General features: G+C 40.9%; 1 protein-coding gene across 1 annotated transcript in view; it reads left to right on the top strand.

Annotated features, from left to right (window-relative positions):
* The window catches only part of KCNH1 (potassium voltage-gated channel subfamily H member 1), a gene marked incomplete at both ends in the record, with an annotated part of 170356 nt that overhangs the window by 65594 nt on the left and 78989 nt on the right, over positions 1 to 25773 (top strand). The window contains 2 exons of the mRNA XM_084202555.1: positions 17588 to 17787; positions 21323 to 21575. Coding sequence (XP_084058681.1) covers positions 17588 to 17787; positions 21323 to 21575 — 453 coding nt within the window. The remainder of the gene's footprint in view (positions 1 to 17587; positions 17788 to 21322; positions 21576 to 25773) is intronic.

Here is a 25773-nt window from a genome sequence, read left to right as displayed (position 1 = left end):
CTCAGCAGTGGTGAGACCACACCTCAAATCCTGCCTTCAGTTCTGGGCCCCTCACTACAAGAAAGACCCTGAAGTGCTGGAGTGAGTCCAGAGAAGGGCAACAGAGCTGCTGGAGGGTCTGGAGCACAAGACTGATGAGGAGCAGCTGAGGGAGCTGGGAGCATTTAGCCTGGAGAAAAGGAGGCTCAGGGGAGACTTTATCACTCTCTACAGCTGCCTGAAAGGAGGGTGCAGCCAGGTGGGGGTCAGTCTCTTCTCCCAGCTAACAAGTGACAGGATGAGAGGAAATAGCCTCAAGTTGCACCAGGGGAGACTTAGATTGGATATTAGGAAAAATGTCTTCATGGAAAGGGTGTTCAGGCATGGGAATAGAGTGCCCAGGGGAGTGGTGGAGTCACCATCCTGGAGGTATTTAAAAGATATGGATGTGGAACTTGGGGACAGGGTTTAGTGGTGAACATGGCACTCCAGGGTGGCAGTTGGACTTGAGGATCTTTAGGTCTTTTCCAACCTCAATAATTTTATGGTCATGTTCAATACAGCTTGATTAGAATGGGAAAACAAACACAACCCAAAAACAAAGAGCTTTTTTTACTGATGGCTTTGTTCATTCCACAGCCTGATGATGTGCTTTGTGTTATTCCTTATGTTCTGAATCCTTCCTACTATTTATGATTTTACTGCTATTATCTGTCTGCTGTCATCACCATAGCATTAGAACAAAATGTAACAACATCTATAATTAGGGTTGTCTACACATTTTCTCTCTATTTTCCATTTGACTCATGTTTGTAACTTCCAAAATCTTTCAATTTTCAAGTTGAGATAATCAAGGTCAGCCATTTCTGAGAGTAAGGGTGGTGTTTATCCATTTTTAAAAAATGATATTTTGATCTTCAGAGCAGGTATATAAGAACAGCAGAGCTGGATATTAAAATTTGACAGCGAGAGAATACTCGTAGTAGAGAATTCTTAGAAAAAACCCAAGTCTTCTTTTGAGAAAGATATCAACAATGTAAGGACACTTAATAGTCCCCTACTGGAAAGTGTTGATTTGAAAGATACACAAAATTATGCAGTTATTGAGATAGCCATATACATAGTTTCATGTCAGTGGAAGTGCTGAATAGACATGAAAATTATATGTATTGCCTTCTCTGGATGAAACCCAAGAGAATGAATCACGGAAAAAGATGGGCGTGTGTAGGACCTGAAAGTCACTGCTCTGAGGACAAGCTAGGACATGCAGGCACCCTTTAGCTGCCAGTGCCCACAGCCCAGCCCACGCACCCCCATGCTGTGGGCAAGCACCCACTGGGAGAAGCAGCATGGGCTGGCCCCAGCTGTGCCAGCAGGAGCATCTGCTGAAGAAACGGTGCTGCTGAAGCCCAGGGCATGAGGGAGGCTTAGGAGCACCTGGGAAAGGTGATGGGTGATGGACAGATGGAACTTTCAGTCAGTGGGCAGGATGTACCTACTGCATGAGCTAGGCTGGTCTTTGGTAGCTGAGCCTTTGTAAGCTTGCCTCCAACAGCACAGCTGTGGTTCTGTGCTTGACCTTGCCCAAGCTGTGCACAGGTGCTTTTTAGCATGTCTGGTTTTCAGCCAAGTGTGACTTTTTTGCTTTTATAATAAAAGTTGAGGCTTTTTATGTTGCTTTGTTTGCTGAGATCTTTAAAAGCACCCTCCTTTGTGTCTTTTTTGGGGGAGTAAATTATTTTCTGCTGTGTTTCACTCTGGTCCAGTGTGAAGAGTGTGTGCTTCATTTCAGGCACTGATTTTTAGATATTTGGGACTGGCCATAAGTGAGTTAACTGGTGATACTAATTGGTGATTAACCTAATAATGGCTTTGATTATGTTAATTAAACTCTTGTCCCAGATGGCAGCTGTTAAAGCATTTGTCTTCAAGCTCTCCCTCAGCTGGGGTCCTTCTGAAACCTGCTGGTTTGTGTTGGCAGGGTTGAGTACTGAGTGTGTGATACCAACACAGGTGTCAGCACCTACACTCTACTCAGTTTTTTCCCTTAAACTTTAAACTTGCTCTTGTTAAAACCCTATGGTAAAAATTTAAATGTACTTCTGTAGTGTGGTTCTCTGGAAATTCTTCCAAGCATAAGTGTTCTCCAAGGTGATGGGAGAGAGCCTATGGCACCTGCTTATGCTCATCTGCCTTTTGGTGCATGTATGCACTTCATGGGATGCTTATGAATGCTGGATATACAGATCATGAGACAAAACCACAGCAGTTCACTAAACATGCAGCAGGGAAGGCTGGGCCAGGTTGTGGTTTTCCTGAAAGCAAGGAGAGAAGTGGGTCTTCTGTATGGATTGTTAACTGACAGAAAACAGTGTAGAAATGAATACTTCAGCAAGAAAAGACTGTAACTGTGGTGGAGGGAGTTGTTTGGCAGCATTGATGCTGCTACAGCTTTTCCAGACAAACTCAGAACTTTTAAACTTAAGTAAGCAGATGTTTCAGACTGGCTTGTCCACACTTTGTAGCAATTGTAATAATTTCCGTGCTGCCTTTTTAGCAGGCTTTCATCTAGTCAGAACAGTCTAAGAAACTGCAAATGCAATGAAAAGGGAAACTGGGCAGTTCCATGCAAAAGTATATTATATGGAAACATAGATCTTGCTGACTCTGCCCTGGTATCATAGCTTTTAATGCTCAGGGAATGAGTACAAAGGAATAATGTAGAAATTATGTTGTCTTAATGCTAGTTTATTGAAATTGGTGACAAACACAGAAGGATGAATTTAACTTCATGTGTATGTAAAACTAGTATTTCTACTTGCAGAATATTTCAGATTGCCCCCATTTTGTGGTTGTGGTCCTTTGGGGCACTCAGAAGCCCGACGCTGTTTGGATTGTTTCACCTGAGGGTGCTCTGCAACTTGAAGTATCAAGCCTCAGGTCAGAAAGATTGCTTTTCAGAACTGAGGAACATTTTAAATTGATGGCACATTTACAGTGAATACCTTTCCAGAAGACTGAACAGCACCAAGCCTACAGAAGCCAGTTCCTTTAAACAATGCCTTATCCCTTGTGATGGCTGTGCCGATTAAATACCTTAAGCGTGGAAAAAGTTTGAGTGGCATTTGCCTTGAGCATTCTTGTGCAGTGCTTTTTTAATGAGCTCCCACACTGCCAGCTTGCAACTTTTAGTACTTAAAGCTTTCTTTGTGCTTCACTCTTATTGCAGTGTTGATAAATTGGGTTTAAGACTTTTATTTGCAGTTGTGAAGTGTGTGAACCGTGCATTAAGGCAAGGAGAGGTTTTATGTTTGTTACTACTCAATTCTGTTCTAACTTGAGTCTAGCTGGAAGTCTAAATGTACTAGACTGTAAGTACAAGGGCAGAATAATACAGGAAAGATAAAAACTGGTGATCTGATGATAAAACCTGAATGAACCCTCAAAGATTTCAAAGTATTTTTTAAGACTTAACAAAATAGTTATACATTTTAATGAAACTGCTGTGACAAGACTTTACCACTATGCACTACTGTTGGAACTGCTAAAAGGACATTGCTCTTATTCTAAGGCTGAGGAAGAGGAGACTGAATGAAGTGCCAGCAGAGGGAGTCAGGACTGGCCATTCAATGCTGGATCCCAGTGATCATCATCTGGAAGGGAAAACATATTGTTAATGTGTGAGGTGAAGTAAAAGAGGTTGCCCTTAAGAATCTTCTGCCTTTTGTGTGGTACATAAGTATGTGTTTTCCCCTCCAGCATTTGGATTAGGAATGTAAAAACACAGTCTATTCTCTTTTGGGTATCCTCATAGTGATGTCATTCAAAAATGGTTTTCTGGGCAATTTCCCTCTTTCCTCTGCCCTTCTCAAACAATATGCATGGGATGAGGTAGCCTTTAGAACTGCTCAGGATTTAACACTTCTGGCCTTTAGAACTGCTCAGGATTTAACTCTTCAGGATTTAGCACTGTGCCTGATAGAAGAATAATGGCAAATGGGATAGATCCACAGAGGTGGGGAGGAGAAGTGGTTCAGCATGCAAAAGGTTGGCAGCATGCTCAGAAGACCCACTGTCTCCTCTCCTCCCAGCTGCAGAGCAGTGGTCTCTGAATGGATGGGATGGATGCTGTATCTGATGGCACATTGATGAGGAGAATTTGGGCGAGTGAAAGTGCTCTGAAAAGATTTGTGGCCATGCAGAAGCTCTTGAAGCTCTTTTCTGTCAGTCTAACACAAAGGACTGCATGCCTCTCTTTCTCACCTTGCTTGAGACAACTTGTTTACTTAGGCTTTGTATGAAGGATATTGTTAGGACCCAAAGAGGTTTTTGTCCTCTTTAGTGTCTTTTGCAATAATCTCTCTGGGTTTCTTGTCTAGTGTTCCTTGGCTTGTTCTAAAGTGGTGTTTTTTAAATCTTTCTGGCTTGTTCCCTAAGCTTTCATCATTGAAATAATGGAGAAAAGCAAATAAAAATCATAGAGTATTTGCTTTAAGATATAAAAATTGATTAATTTATATTCATTAGCCTCTAGCAAAGACAACATTCTCCCTGGAGTATTTGTTATCACTGGCACTGTGTTCTTTTGGTCTGACTTGCTCAGGCTAAAGAGTCTTGCATGGCAGTCATGATGTTGACACACTCTTCAAACAAAGCTTTTAGGGATGCATGTAAGCCACAGCTCAGCCTTCTGCTGCTGCATTTCACTTGCTGATCCTGGTGAACGTGGTCCCAACTCAAACTGTTTCTTCATTAAGCAGGCTTTTGGTACATTTTCTTTTTACTGGAGGAATGGAGATTCAGCCAGAGACAGCGTTTTTCTTCTGGAATTTACCAAACATTCAGAGAGATTGGTGCTTGTTACCCTCTTGAATTTGCAGAAGGTTCTGGATACAGTAAACAGGTGTTCCTGCAAAGGAAATAAGCTGATAGGCAAAGAGCAAAGCAATAGATGGAAAAATGCTATTGCTTATCTCTTCAGGGCTGACAGTGTGGGGCTGGTGGATAGGGGAGATGCCCTGGGCTGGCAGGTTTGGGCTGAGTTCCCAGCTCTGTCACAAACTCCTCTGTGGCAACATACAAACTGCTCCAGGTCTCTGCTTTGCCTGTCTTGCCACTCTTAAATCTTCACATCTTACTAGTGCAGAGAGGCTTGCACTGTGCCCTGTACACACCATGCCATTGTGTATCTGTTCCCTCCCTCTGCAGTGCCACTGAAGTGTATTTTAATCTTGGACAGTATTGATATCAGTAAAGCCAAGCCTATGCAGAAAACTGGACATTTAAACCCTCTCTGTGCTTTTTTCACAAGTTCATTTATTAGCTGCTCCTTTGTGTTCTGTGTTCCTAACCTCACCTGCATTCCTTTTCTGCTCTTTCACCCCGTGCTTACATATTTAGGTTTGTATCCCTGTCCTTTCTCCTTTCCCTTCTTTCCCTCCTTCAATCTGTGAAGAGACCCGGTTCTCCTGACCATCTCATTTAACTTCGATTCCCTCCTAGTCATTAGGCTTCTCTATTGAGGCCAAAAAGGTCTGGCAACCTCTTTGATGGGTTTGCTAAGCTGTTGATTTAAATTTTACAGGCTTTGTGATGCAGAGAGACTGCTAAATCACTGCTCCCATGACAGGTTTCTGAAAGGCTGGAGGAAGACAGGGTATTGAACAGAAAATTGGAAGAAGTGAGAGAAAACAGGAGGGTAGAACTTCTGGAAGGAAGCATGAAGAGTAATTATAGGCCAGGTAGATGACAAGAGTCTGCCAGGGAGAAATCATTTTAAAGAAGAGTGTGTATGCACGTGTAGATGGAGAAAGGCAGGAATGAAAAAAGACAGAGGGACATTTGTCAGAAGGAGCTGAAACCATGGTGACTGGATTCTGAATGCTCAGCATCAGGACTGATATTTAAGGACAACTTCAAGAGGTTCTGATCAAGAAAGTCCAGCTATGTGGTTTCAGGTAGATTCTCTTATCAAAAAACCAATCCAAAACAACAATGAAACCTGTAAAAAAACCAACCAGAAACAAACAAACCAACTCCAGCAAACAAAACACCTAAAGAAATCCAAACCCAGCATCGAGGCTGTGTACCATTCAAAGCATGTCAAGAGAGCTTGACAGAAAAATATTTTAATAGCCTGCTGCTCTTGTGCTGATTGATTACAGCAACAGCTCAAAGATAAGCATTCTGCAAAAGAATCATTAATATCTGTCAGCCAGTAGTAGCTATGCAATATTAGAAATTCAAGCTGTTGAAAAGCATTCTCTTCTTGCCTTGCGCTGAAAACCAGTAAATGAATATTCATGGTAGCACACACAGCTTACAAACAGTTCTTCACTTCACATAGCTTTCAAAAGATGAGCGTGCAGGTTATTACCACAGTTTTGGTGTGAAAGTAAGTTCCTGTTTTTTTACTTCTTTATACTTTGACAACTTAAATTCCTGTAAATTACATGGAATATATTTACCACAATTGTTTGCCCAAATCTTACTATTCATCTCCAGTCTCACTATTCATATTCCAATGAGCTGTAAGATTTTCTTGTTGCCTTCATCAGTGGGAAGGAAGAATTTAAGATCTGGAAGATTTAAGATGCTACTTAGGTGATCCTGTACATGGCAGAAAATTGAATTACAGAAGGCAAGTTCTTCAGGGCTTAAACAAGGAAAAGACTTGTGACTACTGCAAAAACTCTTCTGACTCTTCTGAAAGTCCTCTGATGTTGTGAAAGTTCTCCCTGATCTGTAAGAATTCTCAGGGAATGTGACCTTAGTGACTGCCCTGGGACTGCTGTGGGGTTAAGCTGCATCCAGCATTGTGTCAGCAGACAGTGGACATCTGGGGGGACTTTTTCTTTTGGAATCCAAAGATCAGGATTGAAGTTCAGGAGGAGCCATTGCTCTGACATTATGTACCCCATGTCACAGTGATGAAAAGTTTTCTCTGAAGTTTGACTCCTGATGATGTGCTAGGGTTTACTTATGCTGAGATTTTGGCTACTTTCACCAGTTGGTACAATTGCCGTATTTCCTTGTGATTCCTAAGACTTTGTTCATGCACATATGTGAAATCACTTCAATGAATTTTAGGAATTACTTTTCCTAGGATCTTTTCTAGAATAGTAGGTGCCCTTGATCTGCTGTGGCTGGTCAAGTAAAGCTTCTCTGAGCAAGCCTGCCAGAAAACACATTATTCACTGTGGAGAGCAGTCTGTGTTTATGTCCAGAGATATCTGCCTCCTCCATTCTAATCCATTATTTCATGGTTCAAAGGCTTCAAGGATATGGAAATATGGGGAACACACCCCTGCTGTATTTATGGAGATTGGAACAGTTCTACTAGTAAAAACTCTTTTCCTTTCCTTTCTGTTTGATTCAAAATACTCAGTCACCTTTAGGTGATGGAACTCTTCAGAAAAATGGAAGATCTGAGTTCAGATCTCTGCTCCTGCACTGATATTTGAAACAAGCCTGTTGTGTCCCAGATGTTCAGTGACTGAAGGGGATTATACTTTCAGCATTACCTTCCCAATCGTTCTTCCCTAAGCAAGAAAAAGCTTTGTGTGCCTAACTATTGGATTAGGTTTGTAGCTGCAAATTACTGACAGAGATGTTTCATTGCCTTTGAGAGTCCTCTCTACTTTCTGTTGGACAGCTTCAGCTCATTAGCATCTGCAAATGCCATTCCTGGGTGCCTAGCAGGTACTGCACAAGCAGAACAGTTCTCTGAAAAGGTCCCAGTGGGATAGTAACACATCCTTACTTCTGGCTGGATATGTATGTTTATGTGCAAATAGATTTGCGTTTTGTGGTGACTTGCTAACAAAGCACAAAATGCAGCTGCCTGATATCTTTTAGATGTCAGATGATTTCTGTGTAATACTTACTTTAAAAAGAATTTAGGCAGTATCTCTTACCCAATAGCATCTGCCCCTGAATATCATGATTATCCTTTTTAGAAGTGAGGTGTGGAACTCCCAGCTGTTTGCATGTTTACTGCTGCTTTTAGTCCTGCTGAGTTCTAATAAAAGAGGAGACTCGGCTGGAAGAAAAGTACTTTTAAGACTGGAGCCATAGGAAGAGAAATGGATACCTGTTTCAGAAAGTTAGGCTGTAACCCTCTTCACCACTCCAGAGGCAAGTATTCCTCTCACATGCAGTCATCCATGGTTTGTCATTAAAAACACAACAGTAGTTCCAGTTATTTTTTGATAAACCATCAATGTCTTCACTAGCCTGTCATTTCATTCGCCAGTAAAGCAGGGCCCCCTTGAGAAGCCACTGCCTAAGAGTTATTCCCATGTCACATTCCTGTAAATACTGTGCGCACCTCTTGGTTTTGGTCTGCCAGCACACCTGTGATTAGTGTGTGGGAGGAGCATGACTCAGACCTAGTCATTCCAGTGACAATTATTCTTTAACCACCCCAAATTAGTCTTAATCGGTAAATGTCATCTTTGTCTCCAACCTCACTGGTTTAGACAACATAATTCCAAACTTCATTATTCCTATTTGTGTTATGAACAGTATTGAATCTTTGTAACTATTTAGTGATGCCAGAAGAGGGGAGGGTTTGGACCACTTTGTCTTTAGGTTTGTTTGAGAAGCATTTGAAAACCCTGTGTAGAAAATAGTCACATAACTTGTTTGTACTTGTTGCACCCAGAAGTAAAAGTTGTGTGCGTGCAAGAAGGGATTGGCAGGTGGGTGATGAGCCCCTTGCAGTCTGGCTGTGGCTATTGAAGTAACAACACCCAGGGTAAGGGTGGCTTACCAAGCTTTTGTTGCCTCAAAAGCTTCAGACTGAGCTGCAGAGAGGCAAAGCACACAGGTGCGGTGTAGTCCAGTTAAGTGCACTAGCTTTAGGGGCTTAATTTCACAGTAGAGGAGATGTGAACTGAGAATTAATTGTTGTCCTTGTGTCCAGTATGCATTAATCCTGTCAGGTGCAGCCATGCCCTCAGCTCTTGCTGGCTGCTCTGTCACCTGAGCAGACCTGGCAGCTCCTGGGTGATGAGCACTGCCAGACTGGGCTCTGGGCAGTGCAGAGGTCACTGCTGGCTTCACAGTGTGCCTGCTTTGAGCAAAGTCAGCTTGAAGGACCTGCTGAGTGTAAACCAGATGAGCTGCAGAAGACACAGGCTTCTAGGTACCCACTTTCAGTTGTTTTCAGGGTTTTGTTTGACTAGTTTTGGGTTTGGGGGCAATACAGTTAATCCAAAGAAGTGTCTTCTCTCTGGAGTCTGTGAGACAAGGGATATGCAATTTTTCCATCAGCTGTCTGGTTGAGGCCAGCACTCTACCACCCACCTTTGGTTCTCTTCAAAATGACACCAGAGTACCTCCATCCCACTCTGCTTTTATGTTGGGGTAATTTATAGGCATTAAAATTTTACCTTTTCTTTTGTTCTCAGAGAAGACAAAACCTAAAAAAAGACTGTGCTGTACTGCTACATAGACAGCAGAAGCTTTTGTAAGTCATTGGATGAAAGTTAGGGGTTGAAGAGAAATGCATTGTCTTGTATTTCTCTGAACTGTGTCCTTAACTTTCAGCACAGGCAGACGTGCCCACATCTTGCAGTAGTGCTTAAAGCACAGCTGAGTAGGGGTTCTAAGCCTAATGAGAAGTGAGATCACTGCACTCTCAGGGGAAGCCTTGGCTCCTTCCTCCTTGGGGTCTCACTGGTCCTTTCAGATCTGAACATGATCAGCAAGGAATGAAGCCAGCTATGAACTTCCCACATGGGTACTCTGGTGGGAGTAGAGAGGAGCCACCTGAATCCAATTATCATTTGGAACAAAGAATTACTCCTAATGTAAGATTCCTTAATTAAATGAGGTTGAAGCAAAGACCAAAAGGAATCAGACAGGAGAATTTTGCTTGAACTTTGCAAGTGACTTTAACCATTAAACTCTTGTGTTGCATCAGTGATGGTGGCAAGTTTTGTCCAGAAATCCATATATGCGAGTGCTGGTTGGTGGTTTTGGTTGCAAAATTCAGATCCAGTGCTGACCTCTCAAAGACCATGGATAGGTTATTGCAAAATGAGGCCCAATGGTTGCCAACAGGAACAGGCCTGAGGCAGCTGTGCAAAGCCCAGCAGAACGTTTGGCAGCAATGGAGGGAAAGGACCAGAAAGTTTGGATGACAGATGATCTCCTTGAGTGTCCTTAGATTTCCCTCCTGCAAGGCCATGTAGAAAGGATCACACAAGTCACAGAGGAACGCTAGCAACTACGGAGGTAAGCAGTTCCAGGTGGAGAGAACTTTTCCTAACTGTGGCTTTTGATTTTGTTTTTGTTCTTTTCTTTGCGTAGCTCTATTTCAGTAATAGATTTTACAATGAGGAGAGCTGGTGTTTAATTGGGGGAAACCATTTGAGCTAAGTTGAGAGTAGATAAAACTGAACTTTGAAAGCAAAAGCTTTCATATGGGTGCAAATGAGTAAAAATCTAGAAGCAGTATCTGGAGATTTAATTTTAACCAAGTAATTGAAAATGGCCATGCATTACCCTGCATAAACTGTAGAAGAAAAATGATGCCCTTAAATGGCTCAGTCGTCATTTAAATGGTGATCTGTTCATTAGTGCTGGGAAATGAAATGGAAATCCATTTCAATTTTCTAGACAATTTAAATTTTATTGTCCATAAAATTCTACAAAACAGTAAAAGAGTGTCCTTTCTTACAAATTGCAGAGGATTTAATCAGATTTGGCATTTTATTAATTCTCATCATGGTAAAACCTGCTAGTGAATACACTGAGCTGAGTTCATCCTGTGTTGGTAAAAGTGTCCCCCTGGGGAGTCTGCCCTGGTATGTTTGGAGCAGAGATGGTTTTTGCAGCAGTTAATCTGTTGGTATGCTTACTTTCCTCTTGGTAATCAAATTGGCACATGGAGCAAGATCTTGACGATGCTCCCTGTTTTGAGCATGTGCACTTCAGTGTTGCTCTAGACTAATCCCTTATGACATTCCTGAAGATGTTGTGATAAATATACTGCTCTTTACAGGAATTGTAGTTGCTGTAACTAGTTGTAAAAATTGGTACATTTTCTTGCCATTCTGTTTTACCTTATCAGAGATAAAACCTATCTTGGGGGAAATAAAATTTAGAGAGGTGACTGGGAAGTGCCATTTTCTGTAGAAGATTCTAGTCTTTTTCTCTAGTCTTACCTTTGATTTATCATTATCGCTATTTCAGATCTTACCTGTTGATCTTGTTGTCCCATATTGTTATATTTTCTCTGAAATAAATTGATTCTGCAAGGAGTTTTCTATGGAATTGTTGATTAAGCTGTGTTAGTTCTTGGAAAGTCTTTTTTCTATCAAGGGTTAAGGCCTTAATTTCAATTAATGACTAGGTATTACTGTGTTTGGAGTTAGCCATAGCTTTCTGTCACATTTAAGAATTTACCTGTAAGTTGAGGCAGAACATACATCTTCCTGTCTGGTCTGTGATGCACTTTTGGATGTAGAACACTGCTACCCCCATTGGGACTCACTAGTCAGTGGAATTGCTGGGCCTTGCAGAGAAATGGATGCCTTCAGGTAATTTAAGTAAGAAGAGTCAGGTGAACTCATTGGTGTGCAAGTGCTGTTTGTTTACAGAACAAGAGTGTGCAACCCTGTTTCCCTGAAAGTGAGAGATGCTCATGGTTAGGGATTTCAAAGTCTGTCAGCTTGAAGTCTCACAGTATCCAAGATGCTCTTCTTTTTAATTCCTTTCAGCGTGATGCTTCTATTGTCTTGTGTTGGTGTCCCTTTACAGCAGAAGGTTAGTGTATGACCAGATTGTCACTCCTCAGTTTCACAACCAAGAACACATCTAAGTCCTCACAGGCTACTTCTGACTTGTTTTGCGTCTGATTACTTTAGTAATCTGCTTTTCTGCAAACGTTTTGGCTGCAGTAGAGTCTGTGGCTGCCTTTAAATCCCCCTCTGGTGACTGTTGGCACCTTTCAGGATAAATACAATACTAACTGTAGCTGTCAAAACAAATGAGTGATGAGTTTTGTGAATCAGGATTCTTGCCATTTTACGTGTTTGGACACTTCTCTGTTTGCCAAAATTCAGATTTTACAGTGTTAATTAGTGGGACTCTGTTAATTTAGTCAGGTGCTGCTGTGCAGAAGCAGGAGCCTTGGCCAGGGAGGTAATAGCCACCACTCTGGCAGGAGGCTTCATCCTGGCTTTTCATAAGCAGGCTCTTGGATCCAAGATGCAGCCCTTCATAGAGAGCAGGGGGGTGTTGGCCCTTCACTGTCATCTGGGAGAGAGCTGTCCGTGTTAAAGAGCTTTCTCACAGGCCTGATGCTGAAGTTTGTTCTACTGGCTTGTACTTACTGTGGCTCTGATGGCTCCTCTGATCAGTTTTGCTCTCTGTGTTTTTCCATGCTGTTTATCCTAGCCCAAACACGCTGAAGGCAAAAGCAAAACCTGTTAGAGTTGTGCTGTGCATGTTGCTTGCCAGCCAAAACACCTGTGACTGCTGCTATCAGCTGTGTGGCTGCTTCCAGATCAAAATCTAAAAAAAAAGAAAGCTTTGAAGCATCCTAAGGGATACTGGAGTTCAACATCTTTGGAAGGTTTGGTAATTTACCGACACTTGCCTCTATTCTTCCATATTAAGTCTTAAACTGGTAAAATGTAAGTCACTGCAAATCGATGAGATAACAGGAGGTTATATGGCTGTGCTGCTGTAGTAGCAGGCTGCTTTTATTTTGTAGAGTGAGGAAAGGGTGGGAGGAGAGAGGCAGCAAGAGCTGCTTCTGGTGTTTGTTCCATAGCTGTTCTTAACTTCCCTTTCTGCCCTTACACACTGCAGACAGCCTATTTTAAGGTGCACAGATGTTTCTACTACTCTAGTCCTTGGTAGTTGCTTAAGTGGCTTCTTAGAGCAGCTGTTCCCTTGTTTATGTCTCTGACGTTCATTTCATTGCGGTTCTTGTTTTTTTTTGGTGATGGGAAGATGAAAAAACCCCATGTGCTGATGCTCTGTTGTTTAGACTTTATCAATTGTGTCATCACTGGTGTCCTACCCTTCTGCAGGGGAGACATTTCCATTGTAGCTGGAGCCCAGTGTTGTCCTTCTCTGTCCCAATTTTGCTGTCAGCAGGGTGATTTCACCAAATGTGATGATGAGAGTGAGAAGATTTGCAGTAGGATTCAACTAAGAGTTTAATAAAATTTGCCTGTGGTCTCTCATCTTTCATCCTAGCAGTCAAGTGCTTGTGCCACATGGTTTGATGTGCATGTCCCTCATAGCCTATTCAGGCTTCCTGCTTTGCTCTTTGCCATTAAATTGATTTTCAGACTTGCTCAGTAGTGTGCCAGTTCTCTGATCTTTGCCATTGCTACTGCCTTGCTTCAGAGGTGAAAATTAGAAGCTGGTGGTATGAAAGAGGGAGGTGGAGCAGTGTATTGTTTCTGTCCAGAAGAACAGAGAGCTGTGGGAAGAGCAGGATTTAACAGTTACTGGGACAGCAAGGGGGAGAGCTCCTCTGGGAATTTACTTTCACTTGAAAAAATGTCTTTTTCCCAGGATGTGAAATTCAGGAAGTGATGCACATGCTAGGACTAGCAATTGTAATTTGTTTTATAACAGGTGAAAACGTTCTGGATATATATTGTGAAAAGTCATGAAGTGCAGAAAATTAATTGACCTATTAGATTTTTGGCTAAGTTGTTTACATTTATTCTTTACTGGCTAAATGGAATTATATCTTTTTGCATTGTGTTAGTAAAAAAGCAAAAGGTAGATAAAAGATTACAAATAGGAAACTTTATAATGCACAACACTTCCTAAGAAGAAGCAAATTAAGCAGCTCTGGGTCTGTCTGTACTGTTCTAGAAGGTTGTGTAGATACTTGATAAGTACATCTCGCTTCAGAAGCTTTGATATCAGATTGCAAGACTACAAATAACAATTCTATCCAAACTAGCTTTGTAAACAATTCTTTAAGATACCTGTTCAGTTTGGTATTTGCTTGCATATTGTATTTAACAGTTCAGTGCTTTTCTTTTAACTGCATGCTCTCTACCCATAAGTAGGCATAATTACCACTAATCAAGACCCCTAATCTCAAGCAATTATAAGCTCTTACATTGTTCTAATTGCACATTTGAAAATAATGTCATTTTCTCATATAATTATGAGATGATCCATACAATTAATGTCTGCTTTTCTTTTTATCTGATCAATGTTAATTTTGTGTGACCTCACAATGTGTTATCTGAAAAATGCCTTTGAGACTTGCAGTTTTTGTGGTTAATTTACAGTTGTGTTTCATATTCAGTAAGAAGTGATACAGTGCAACAAATTTTCAAGGTTGTGCTTTTCAGCCTTCTATGAACTGAAAAATTTGTTGCATATTAGGAACTTGTTGGTGAAACAGAAGTGCAATCATCTATTTAAATCATCTACTATTTGCAAATGCAGGTGCTTGCTCTTTAAATAGTACTTAGGTTAGTGCAGTACGTAAAAGGGGTTTATTTTGGTTTTTTAATTGTTAAATTGGAATTTACATGCAGACAGACAGACTTTCTTGATCAGCTTTCCAGGCAGCAAAAATGAAAGCAGTTCATTTTCAGAAAGCACTGCAAGTCCTGGGGGCAGGATATAAGAGATTGTTCACTAGCTGGTGTTGGTCTCACTTGTTGCTGTGTAGTTCTGCAAACCTTCTGTGTGCCAGGCCATTGCATGAGTGCATTTTGAGCAAATCATCGTCAATCTGTTGATTCATCTCAGGAACCAAATGCAGCACTTACATCTGTAAATGGGGCAATTGTAAACCTCTCATTCTTACAGACAGGAATTTTTCCTGGTATAATTCTAAAATCAGACCCCAGATCTTTTACCGTGGTAGCTGTGACTAACGCTGGCTTGTATTTATTTCTCTGTTTTTACTTCTTACATCACTAAAAATAGCAGATGATTTGGTAACCTTTGCAACCTGTGTCTGACCTTCATGATTCACTTGTGGGTAATTTGCTGCTGCAATTACTATGGTGCTGTCTGTGATGTTATTTAAACACTGGTTTAAATGACTGCAGTGTAAATGAGCAGCCACATTGTTGGGGACAACATCTTTTTCTTTATTGTAAGAAAAGAATATTTCTGTGAGAGGGTGAGTGCCACATAATTTCTGAGGGATCTTGGCATTCCTGGAGAAAAAATGCTGGAGATTTTGCTCTGTCATAAACAGCCCAACTTTCTTCCTTTAGTAGAGTATGTGTTTCTGAAATCATTCTAGGGCTGCAGTCTACTGCAGTGGGTTCATTTCATTATTCCTTTGAAAGTAAGGAAAGGCACACAGCCAGCTACTTCTGTGCAGAAGAGTTCAAGGTTTAATATGCTAATGTATCTACCCAATATTAGGCTGCAAAAATCCTTGGCTTTGATGTGTCTTTAATGGTAATAAAATGGTTGGCTAATGATAAATTAAGGGTGTAAGTTTGGGAATTAAAAAAATTAATCTAGGCAGGAATAATTTTTCTTGCCAAGATAATTGTCATACTGGAACTGCAGTTTGCAGTGAAAATTCCTTGCTTTATAATAATCAAAAGATACAATCAAACTTCCGGTTTTTCTTTAGGCTTCACATTAAAGCTGGACATTAATGGGACAGAGTGGAGACTCCCTTTTACCTTTGCTGGCCTGGAGCTGTACATGCCAAGCTACTGAACCCCCAGGTCTCACTGTTTGCCAGAAAGCAAAGATAAAAATCTGCTTGCCATCCTCTCTCTAATTTGTCACCCATTTCAGTGCTGGGCTGGCTGCCTTGTGCTGCTGCAGTCTCCTGTACGGTCATGTTTGCATCTGCATAACAGAGAGCAAACCAGGACTTATTCAGGGATAGGTAATGCTGTTCTAATACAAAAATACTCATGGATTAAGGAGCTGTTATGGTAAATCTGTTTTGTAAAGCATTTTATCACACTTCACTACTCATTGGACTGCCCAGTATGGTTTTGTTCAAGCACAAGTTGAGGTTAAACAGGGAAAATATATGTTTCTGGTCACTGTAATAATGCTCTCCCCTCTGAGAGAGCACATTTTTCTGCATATTTTTATACCTGTTTGTACAGAGGAATAGATGGAAAAAGGGAGAGCTGTTCTCTACAGAAACTCATAAAAAGAGAAGTCATGCAGCATCAAGAAGGAATTCTACAGAACATCAGCAGTGTAAAGGCCTTGGGCAAACCTTAACTTAAATCACATCTCTTGATGATCAGGGCAAAGACAGTCCCATAAGTTTCTTTACCACAGTATCAAAGGTTTTTGTTGGTCATAGAACCCTAGAGCATCTTAATTGGCTTAAGGATATCTGCCTATAACACTCCCCTGAATAAACAGCTGCATTCTCAAAGGAAGGAGTGGGATGATTTTTTTTTAATAGCTGGTGAGGGAGTAAATAAACAGCAAAAACGGGTACTTCAGTAAAGCAAAATATATTTTTTATAAATATGGCTTCTCATTGACTTGACTTTATTTCAAGTGAAAGAGATATGGTAATCACAATTTAGTGCTTGTTTTGGGGGGACAGGAAATGATTAAGAGGAAGAAGTTACTCAGCAAGCCAGAGCACTTATGGGTGGTTATCATCACATCTGCAGTCTGACTGTTCCTCTCCCTCTACAGCCAACCTGTCACATATCACTGACCTGATTCATAATATAGGAGAGCTCCCCTTGAGGCTTCCTGTCTCTCCCTTTCATTCAGGGCTGGATTGGCTGGAGGAGCCGCAGCCCCAGCCTCTGCAAGCCATCAAAGCTTGCTGCTGAGGCTGCCACCAGCCTGCTGCTCTGTCCTGCCTTCAGCAGATGGATCTTCTCAAGTCCTCTGTGTTTTCATCTGCTTCTCTCCACGCTTGGAAACACTGCCTTTTTTTCTGCCTCGTGTTTATTCTTAAACCCATCTTGATGAACCAGCTGGCTTCACAACTGCGTTGTGTGAAGTCAGGAGGGCTGTGCAAAGGTCTGCCTCTGAGGGCTCTAGCTCTTGCCTCAGGCCTTGCTGTTCTTTTGCCTGAAGAATGTAAAATGTAATGTGAGTTTTTATGTATTATTAAACTTATGTCTATAAATTACTGACCCATGGTAGCTGTTTATTACATATTCCATCTTCTGCTTTGATGCACTGCTGTTGTCACTCCGAGGTGGGTAACAATGACTCAGCTTACTACTGTGATAATGCACTTCAAGCCTGGAAATCTGTCACTGATGGTATTTCAACACAGGTGCTATAAACCTGAGATGAAAAATTAAAGTATTTGCTGTCAAGCTATTTCTCTTAAAATTCTTCTGTCTACTGTGGTGGTTTTGTAAGGTTTTGGGTACTGCTGAGTTGTTTGATGGACAAAGTCAGTCATGTTTTAGGAGGTCTGTGATGCAGGACATGCTCTCACAAAAGTAGGTGGTGGTCCCCAATTTGCAGTGCTGAAGGTGACCTATGAAATGCTCCTGCTCATCAGGCCTCCCTAATAAAGCACCGATATTTGCATGCATTTTTACGACCTAGCATTTCCAGTCTTAAAGCCCAGTGGAACACAGACTGATCACCACATCTTATCATGTATTTTCTCTGTGGTTTTTCTTGTTTTTCACAGCCCTTCTGTATGCTACCATTTTTGGTAACGTGACAACCATATTTCAGCAAATGTACGCTAACACAAACAGATACCATGAAATGCTGAACAGCGTCCGGGACTTTTTAAAGCTCTACCAGGTCCCCAAAGGACTCAGTGAGCGTGTGATGGATTACATCGTTTCCACCTGGTCAATGTCCAGAGGAATAGATACTGAAAAGGTAAGTAAATTAAACTGCAAGGAAACAAGTCACATCCTGAAAGTAGTCCATTAAAATAAACAGGAGGTACTGTCTTAGTAAAGGAGACAAATATTCTTTAAATAGTTCTAAGCAGCAGCTTCCCTTAATTTTTAACTTTCAAATACAGTATTTCAGCTATTCTGTCATACTGACATATGATAGTGGTAAAAGTATGTATGTTTTGCTAGTGAAATGGCATGAAATAGTATAAAAATGATTAAGAGAAAAGCTCAGTTTACAATAAATAAAGGTGATAAGTAAATAACGAGTTGCAGATTGTAACGCAACCTCGCAGTTTTTCCAAATGAGATTTTTTGGCAGCATTTCTTGTGAGGTTGCTTGCAGCTCTGTGGGCCTGAAAACAAGGTAATTTTTTTTTTTTTTTTGGTCATTGGAGAGTTTGATTGTAATATTCTGTGTGCAGGTTAAAGGTACTAATGAAAAATGGGGGTATTTAATAACGTATTGCTTGAAATCTACTTTGTGTAAGGCAAGTGTTATCATTCTGATTCGTTGAATTGATGAATAAATTCCCATTGTGTCTTTTAAAATAACAGATGGCATTTCACCAGAACAAATGTAAAAATGTATCTCCTTGTCACTTTTATATTAGTTGCCAACTTCTGTAGAGATAGACAGTTTTTCTTCTGCTTGTAAAGAAATGTGATTTGTGGGGTGGATCATTCAGGAAATCATACCAATGCTCTGCTCACCAGCCTTCTGGTTGGCAGCTGAATTTAGCATTCTGAACTGTGGATGATGCAGTTAAAGAGCAAACAGTGTCATTTCTGTACAGCTGTTACAGCATCGTTACGAAGGATGAGAATAGATGTGGCCTTGCACTGAGCTGCCTGGAGACTGAGGGGCACACAGGGCCCTGTTTGCTTTCCTAAATGGTCTTCAGCATATCTGCCATTTTTAGATCCTAGACATGATTCTGTAAGCACTGTCTGCCATACTGGCTTTCAGAAAGAAATGGTATTTTAGTGCTGGATAGCACTGGTTAGAAGCTGTTCTGTGTGTTTTCTCACAATCTGTCTTTGTGTGGGGTTGTGATTCGAGGTAGGTGCGTTTGGGGAAGCTGGAGAGACGTCTGAGGATACATAGTGTAATGAGTGCTGATGCTTTCATTCAGCCCCCATTACAAACTCCTGTCATCATTTTAACAAAACAACAAGAAAAAATTGCTATGTAAAACATGTTGGTTTTTTTTTTTTTAGCATATCTTCAAAGTTTATTCTTGGCTTCCTTTGATAAGGAGAGAAATGCTTTAAGAGGATGCATTGGAGACAGCAGAATAACCAGACCAAGCACAACAATACTCAGTGTAGCCTTTGAGGATTATCTTAATAAGCAGGAAAGAAATCTCCAATTGTCAGGACACCAAAGAGCTTAATACAGCGCTGTTTTCAGTGACTGGTGTGTTCATGGCTGAACTGCTGCTGGCCATGACTGCTAAACCAAGAACTCAGCTTTCATCTGCACAGCAAAAGCTGTGGTTGGCTCTGCCAATCCATAAACTCCCAGGTCTGAGCTCTGTTGTTTTGATGCCTGTGTATAACTTCTGGGATGTTTTGTCATGAATAAAACATGTATTGCTCATGAGGCAGAACAGTGGTACTTGTGCTGCTCTGAAACGCAGTGCAGCTTCCTACAGATGAGGCAGAGACTTAAATATGAACTGAGCACAGAACTGCTCCTGTCACTATTTTGTAGGCCACAAATTTGTCAGTTCAGTGTTCACTGCAGACATGCTAAGTTATTGGTCTAGAAAATGCCAGTACAGCAAAATTTACCCAAGAGTTACTGAAAGATTCTAAAATTGATCCACGAAGATACATTTCTTACCTCCCTTAGAAATGAAAGTCTTCTTCCATTTAGATCTCAAATGTCTTTAATCCCTTTCATTTTTGTGAAGTCTGGAGACAACTTCTTTAAATGGAGAATGGAAAATTGGTTAACTTCCTCTAAGACTGCAATACCAAAAAGTTTTTGGATAATAGCATAATTTAAAATATTCTCTGGTATACTCGGGGGGTTTTGCTACTATTTCTATTGCAACAACCCTTTTTGTGTGTGATATTCAGGTAACTGGAAAGTGTATGTGTAATTCCAGTAGTAAAATTTGGCAAGAATATGCCACTAGAGAGTATTTTTATTGGCAGAGTAAATGAGATAATGGAAAAGACAGATACGGCCGCTGCCCGTGTTCCCTGTTAAACGCTGGTCTTGCTGCCCCAGCTCATTTCTGTGAGCCTGGAAAACTGGGAACTGGCAGGTTTGGCAGCTCTTCTGTACAGGGCAGCCAAGAAAAATCAGCCCCGAGTGCCCTACACCTAAGCACTATACAAATACATGTCTTTTTAGAAGTAATATCTGTAATAAAATGTCTGTTTGGAGGTGGGCCAAAGATGATGATATTGGTGGTGGAGTTATTTGCCTTTGGAGTACCAGGCATGATATCTGGAACCAGTGCCATGCACAGAATTAATAGCTTGGTTCTCTGCTCAGAACTTGCACAGAACCCCATTTCAAAGTGTAGGCATAGCCTTAGTGCTTCCTGTGTTACCTTTTTGTTTTTCAGGAGTATTTGCAGTGAGACAGTTTTCTCCTTCCACCTAGGAGAATGTGTGGGAGTAACTCTGAAGCTCGACTGGAGTGCTCCTTAATTGGATGGAGTAGTTATTACTAAGAAAATAATAATAAAAAAAGAGGCAGACTTAGACTACTCAATGTTTTTCTCAAATAATATGTCCTAGACGTGCTTCATCATAGACCATCCCCCAAGGATTTTGTTATATCCAAACCCTGCTCATGTCACTTTCCACTTTTAATCTGCACATGCAGCAGTGATTTGGTATTCTTTCCACTTGGCTGTCCGTATTACATTAAAACCCTTCAGAAATGGCCCTGGCTGGTACCCGCTGTGCTGAGCATCAGCTCCATCAGCTCGTGTTCTCTTAGGACCACACATCATGAATCGCCGTGAGGAACATTCCATTTGGAAGATCAAAAGCTGCCCAAAACAGCATCATACCTTAAAGTCCCTTTCCCATGTAAACAAAAACTTATTAGTGCCACTCGGGGGTAAATTTGGATACCTGCAATTCTTAATGTTATGAGATAATTAAACTTTGAGTAATTTGTTTTAGTTGTTAAAGCATATTACTAGTGCAGGCTATTCATGGAATCTGCCTATCAAAAAAATGACCTGCCCTCTAGAAACAATTCTTCTGGAAGCTTTTCTTCAACACTTTCTATCCTGCTGAGCTCTTAAGATTTTTGTCTTAAAAACCTGGTCTTCAATATCCAGCAGAGCATGTTGCTGAGAGGAAAACAGTGTTTTCCTTCAGATGTTGTAAAGTTAGTATTGTTGCTTATGTGGATAAATAATATAAAAATAATATAAAAATTAAGAAGGAGGAAAGTGGTTCTTAAACCTTGCGTGGTAAACCAGCCATAGCAGGCAGGTAGAAGCCATGCACAGGAGTTGATTGCCCGATTTCCCTCCCAGGTTTTGCAGATTTGCCCCAAGGACATGAGAGCAGACATCTGTGTTCACCTGAACCGCAAGGTTTTCAAGGAGCACCCCGCCTTCAGGCTGGCCAGCGACGGGTGCCTGCGGGCCCTGGCCATGGAATTCCAGACGGTGCACTGTGCCCCAGGAGACCTCATCTACCACGCCGGGGAGAGCGTCGACAGCCTCTGCTTCGTGGTCTCGGGCTCCTTGGAAGTGATCCAGGATGATGAAGTCGTTGCTATATTAGGTGAGTTTTGGAGCTGGTAATGTGCATTTACATAAATACAAAGATGTGCAGCAGTTTATAGCCTACTCTACTCAATCTTTAAAGAGTTTCAGTAAAGTTTGTTTTTCCACTGGGAGGTTTAAAGAGCAAATTGCTTCAACCCTGTTTCATCTGGTCAATGGAAACCTTACTTTTGCATGGAGTCCTGGTCATTCTTGGGGTTTTCCCTGTCCTGATACATCCCTTCTGTTGGGGAAGATGAAACAGGAAAGCCTTATAAATATGATTGCCTGGCAAAAGATTTTGAGAATATGGAAACAATAAGTGAGATTGAAATGAGAGCAAGCTTTGAGATACCTTAGTTACTGAACAACTGGAAAACAATGGTGTGGCTGGACTGAAGGTAATCCCCTTTTGATGAAACAGTACCCTCTGCTTGCAGATAGGTCCAAGGGTCAGAGCAGGCCCTACTAGCTTGGCAGAAGGGGTCCAAAGAGTAGTTTTTAGGGTGTAAAATGTAACACAGTATGGTAATGTAATGATTCTTACAGGCTGTTTATGAATGCTATAGGATTTGTATCTTGTGTTAGATTGGTTAGTGAGAATTCGAATATTCAACACAGAAGAAGACTTATTGTATTGTAACAGGAATCTTGCTCTCTCTCTCTCTCTCTTTACCATGCTCTTGCCTTCTCTCTCTTTACTGCTCTCTTTACCTCTCTCCCTCTCTTGGGCCTGCTCCAAGCTGTGGCTGACAGCTCCAAGCAGAGCCCTGCACCCACACCTTTGCAATAAGCCACAAGTTCCACGACCTGGAACTCTCAGAGACCTCTGGTCTCTGTCCGTCCTGACTGTCCTACCCCCCATCACTCCTACACCTTCTAATTAGAAATTCCATTTACAGCTTCAGAAAGCTTGATGTGCCTGGCTTCCCTGCCTCACTCCCACCCCTCCCATAACCATCCACTTTCGTTGGAGTTTTTCCAGTTAGATTTATTTAAGATGTCGTGTTGCAATACTATTTATCTATTTTAAAGTCAAAATAGTTTAAAACATTTAGAACCGATTTGTGTTAACTTGGGTTGGAGGCATTGTAAATAAACTGATGGGGTGTGAACAGCATTCTGAGGCAAAGCTAACATAAAAGAGTGTGATAATCCAATAGATGTAGATGAATCATGGGGTGGCTGGAGCATTGAGCAGGTGATACTTATCATTTGATTCTGTCAAGCCCTTTTGTGATAAGTAAATTCTCATGGCGGCTTAATCCTGTAACTGTCATCATAGCAGCCTGGAAAAAGAGAATAAAACATCTTGGTTATCTAACTTTTTTCTGAACACATACACTCAAATCTCCTAAGATGAATGTCTACTGAAAAATGAGGGGGCTAATAAATATGCTGAGCTCCATTTTTCTGTACTTTTGAACAGGATTGCTTGTATAACATAAGGTAAATTTAGAGTCGTGGAGAATCAAGTTGGTAATACTTTGTGCCACACAAGAAGCTAAAAAAGTGAGAAGTTGGAGGATAACTAATTCCCTTTTGTTCTGGAATTACCTGTGCTGCTCAGTGCTGAATGACACTTGTAACTTCTGCTTGTCTGTGCTGCACATCAAGAACTTGCTGCCTTTTGCCTGTTGACCTGTCATGAATTAACAAATGTAGAACACAAACCAAGACCCCTCAGTTTGTGTACCTTTATGCCACCACCTGGGTTCAGCGTGAGAAGAAAACCTCAAAACATCTTGCTGCTCTATTTGAGTATGGGTATAAAAGCACTAAGATCAAATTTCTTTAAAATGTTCTTTAAAGATACCAATTTTCTCCTCATCTTTACTGGTAGCTCCTGCATTTTACTGTAACACTCACTTTAGAAAACCCTCAGCCAAGATTGCTTGAGGAATCAGTGTTAAGGAAACCTAACTCCTAATCTCTGCTGCTGCAGAGTGATAGCTACAGATAAATGAGACTGTTCCCTTGGGGTCTGGATGAATAGAAGTATTTTGTTGCTGCTCTTCTCCTGGGATGCAACTGTTGATCCTCTTCCCCCCACAACTTTTTATTTTCTTCTTTTTCTTTTTTAAAATTTGAAGTCAGTTCCCTGACTCTCGCTGAAGTTGGTGAGTTTTATTCACATTTTCTTTGTGAATAGTTTAAGTGGAGATGAAAGTAAAACAAAGTTGGATCTATTTGGGATTTTGTGAGATTTCATTTTGGATGTGCATCAATTTTTGGTGTTTCAGTTTCTGGACTAGGGAATCCCTTTCCTTCCACACTTGTGTGTTCCTTCTCCCTCCAGGGTGTGAAGACTTCTGCTGAAGGATTCTCTATCCTGAAAAGAAATTATGTATTTAACTAAGTTTTTCACTATTCTAAATCAGTTGAACTTCTTTTTTCTTCAGCATTGTGTAATTTAATCACCACACTACTGAAGGATATGCCAGGAGATGGGTCAGGGTTTCCTCTCTATCCTCTTTGTACTCTCAGTTTTCTTATCTGTAGAAAAGAGTGTTTTTGGGGGGGGGGGGGAATCTTGTGTTTGTTTGTTTGTTTTAGGGTTTTGGTTTTTGTTAGTTTGTTTTTATTTTCATAGTTAGCTAAACTTGCCAAGCTCTTGATGTATGTATACCAGAAAAAATAAGGCACTACAAGGGGGAAACAAAAGTGCATTGTACAAGAAACATGATTTTTGCTGATCACTCAGCCAGAGCAACCTATGCCATAAATTTTGTTTACCAGTCCCTACCAAGCATAGCTGTGAACATCAGGCACGTAACAGCAAACCATGTGAGGAATTCCATAGGGCAATTTTAGTTGATAGGTATGTTACAGAGACTGTAATCTTCTTTCAGGCATCCTGGAAATGAAAATGAAAAAAAAATAAGTGCACGAATTATTCAAGGTGAATTATTTGCTCAGCTCTGGCTGTCATGTAATAAAGCAGCTTTTGTAGCTTGCAATGTGGCCTGTATCTTCCTTACAATGGAGAAATGAATTGCAAGTCTAATTCAGTCTGTGGGACTGCTGTACAGCATTACATAAACCAAAGGCAAACTGCACTTAATGTTTAAAGGATCCAGTGTTTTCATAGGAAACATTTTCAAGTTCTGAAATCATTTAACCTTGCAGACTGGCATATAAGAGTGTACTGTGTAGCCTGGAGTGTATTGTGTACACTTGCATAATATCCTTCCAAATAATTTCCATGTAATACCCCAGAAACAGGTATATTCTCAGTTCAGGCTTATGTTCTTAGAACAAAGCACTGACTTTGATTGACTTGGATTAATATGAGTCCTGAGTTGGAAGAAATTGCACATAGGCCAGCAGTGAAAAAAGGCACTTTTTTTGTGTGTCCCCTAAGATTGCCTTTCCTGTTAATTTAAATTAAGACACAAATATTAAAATATGCAAATTAAAAAAAGAAAAAACCAAACCTTTGCCTGTTTTAGTAAAAATTTAAAGAAATCGGTGCACTTTGTATGAAGTTTGGTTTGTTGGGATGAAAGATACATGTTTTGAATTTTATGTAAAATTTATGCTAAAATACAAGTTACTGATGTTCACACAACACAATCTTTGGATTTGGTGTGTCAAAGAAACAGAAACAAAAATGTAGGAAATGACCAGTCTTTGGATTTGGTGTGTCAAAGAAACAGAAACAAAAATGTAGGAAATGACCTCTCAGCCAGGTGATCGATTTATTTGTGATTCATTCCAATACAAATGAGTCAGAAAAAGAAGACTTAGCAAGAAAAGCCACTCTCTTACTATGTTTTCTATGTTAATGTGTAAGTATGAGAGTGGGATTATGTAGAAGGGAAGTTTAGCTGGTGGGAAGCTGCCTGGATGAGGCACAATTCTGGTTTTGGGAGTTTGCTGTTCTTCCACTGACGCTGCTGTTGCTGCGTGGGATGAAGTGCTGACGTACGCTCAGCACTTTGAGGAGGACTGAGACAAATCACACAGTCCCTGCCCTGAAGAGATCCAAGTGAAGCACAGGTCATGCAGGGCTTCCATTAAGAGAATGTTTTCAACTTGGCTTTGCTTTTAACTTTCCTAAGCCCTCCCACTTGGCCTGATGGTGCTTTATCCACCTGAGACTGACGGTATCTCTTTGAACTACTCTTGCTTAAAGACTTGGCCATTTATCTTGATGTGGTTAGAAAAAATTTGAAGGTTTGTTTCCTCTGTTAAAACCAATCAAGTGTTTATGT

Source organism: Fringilla coelebs (genome assembly GCF_963513975.1).
Source record: "Fringilla coelebs genome assembly, chromosome: 3".
In the NCBI taxonomy this organism is placed as follows: Eukaryota; Metazoa; Chordata; class Aves; order Passeriformes; family Fringillidae; genus Fringilla; species Fringilla coelebs.
The sequence above is the reverse complement of the archived record's forward strand: the minus strand, read 5'-3'. Positions and strand labels throughout refer to the sequence as shown.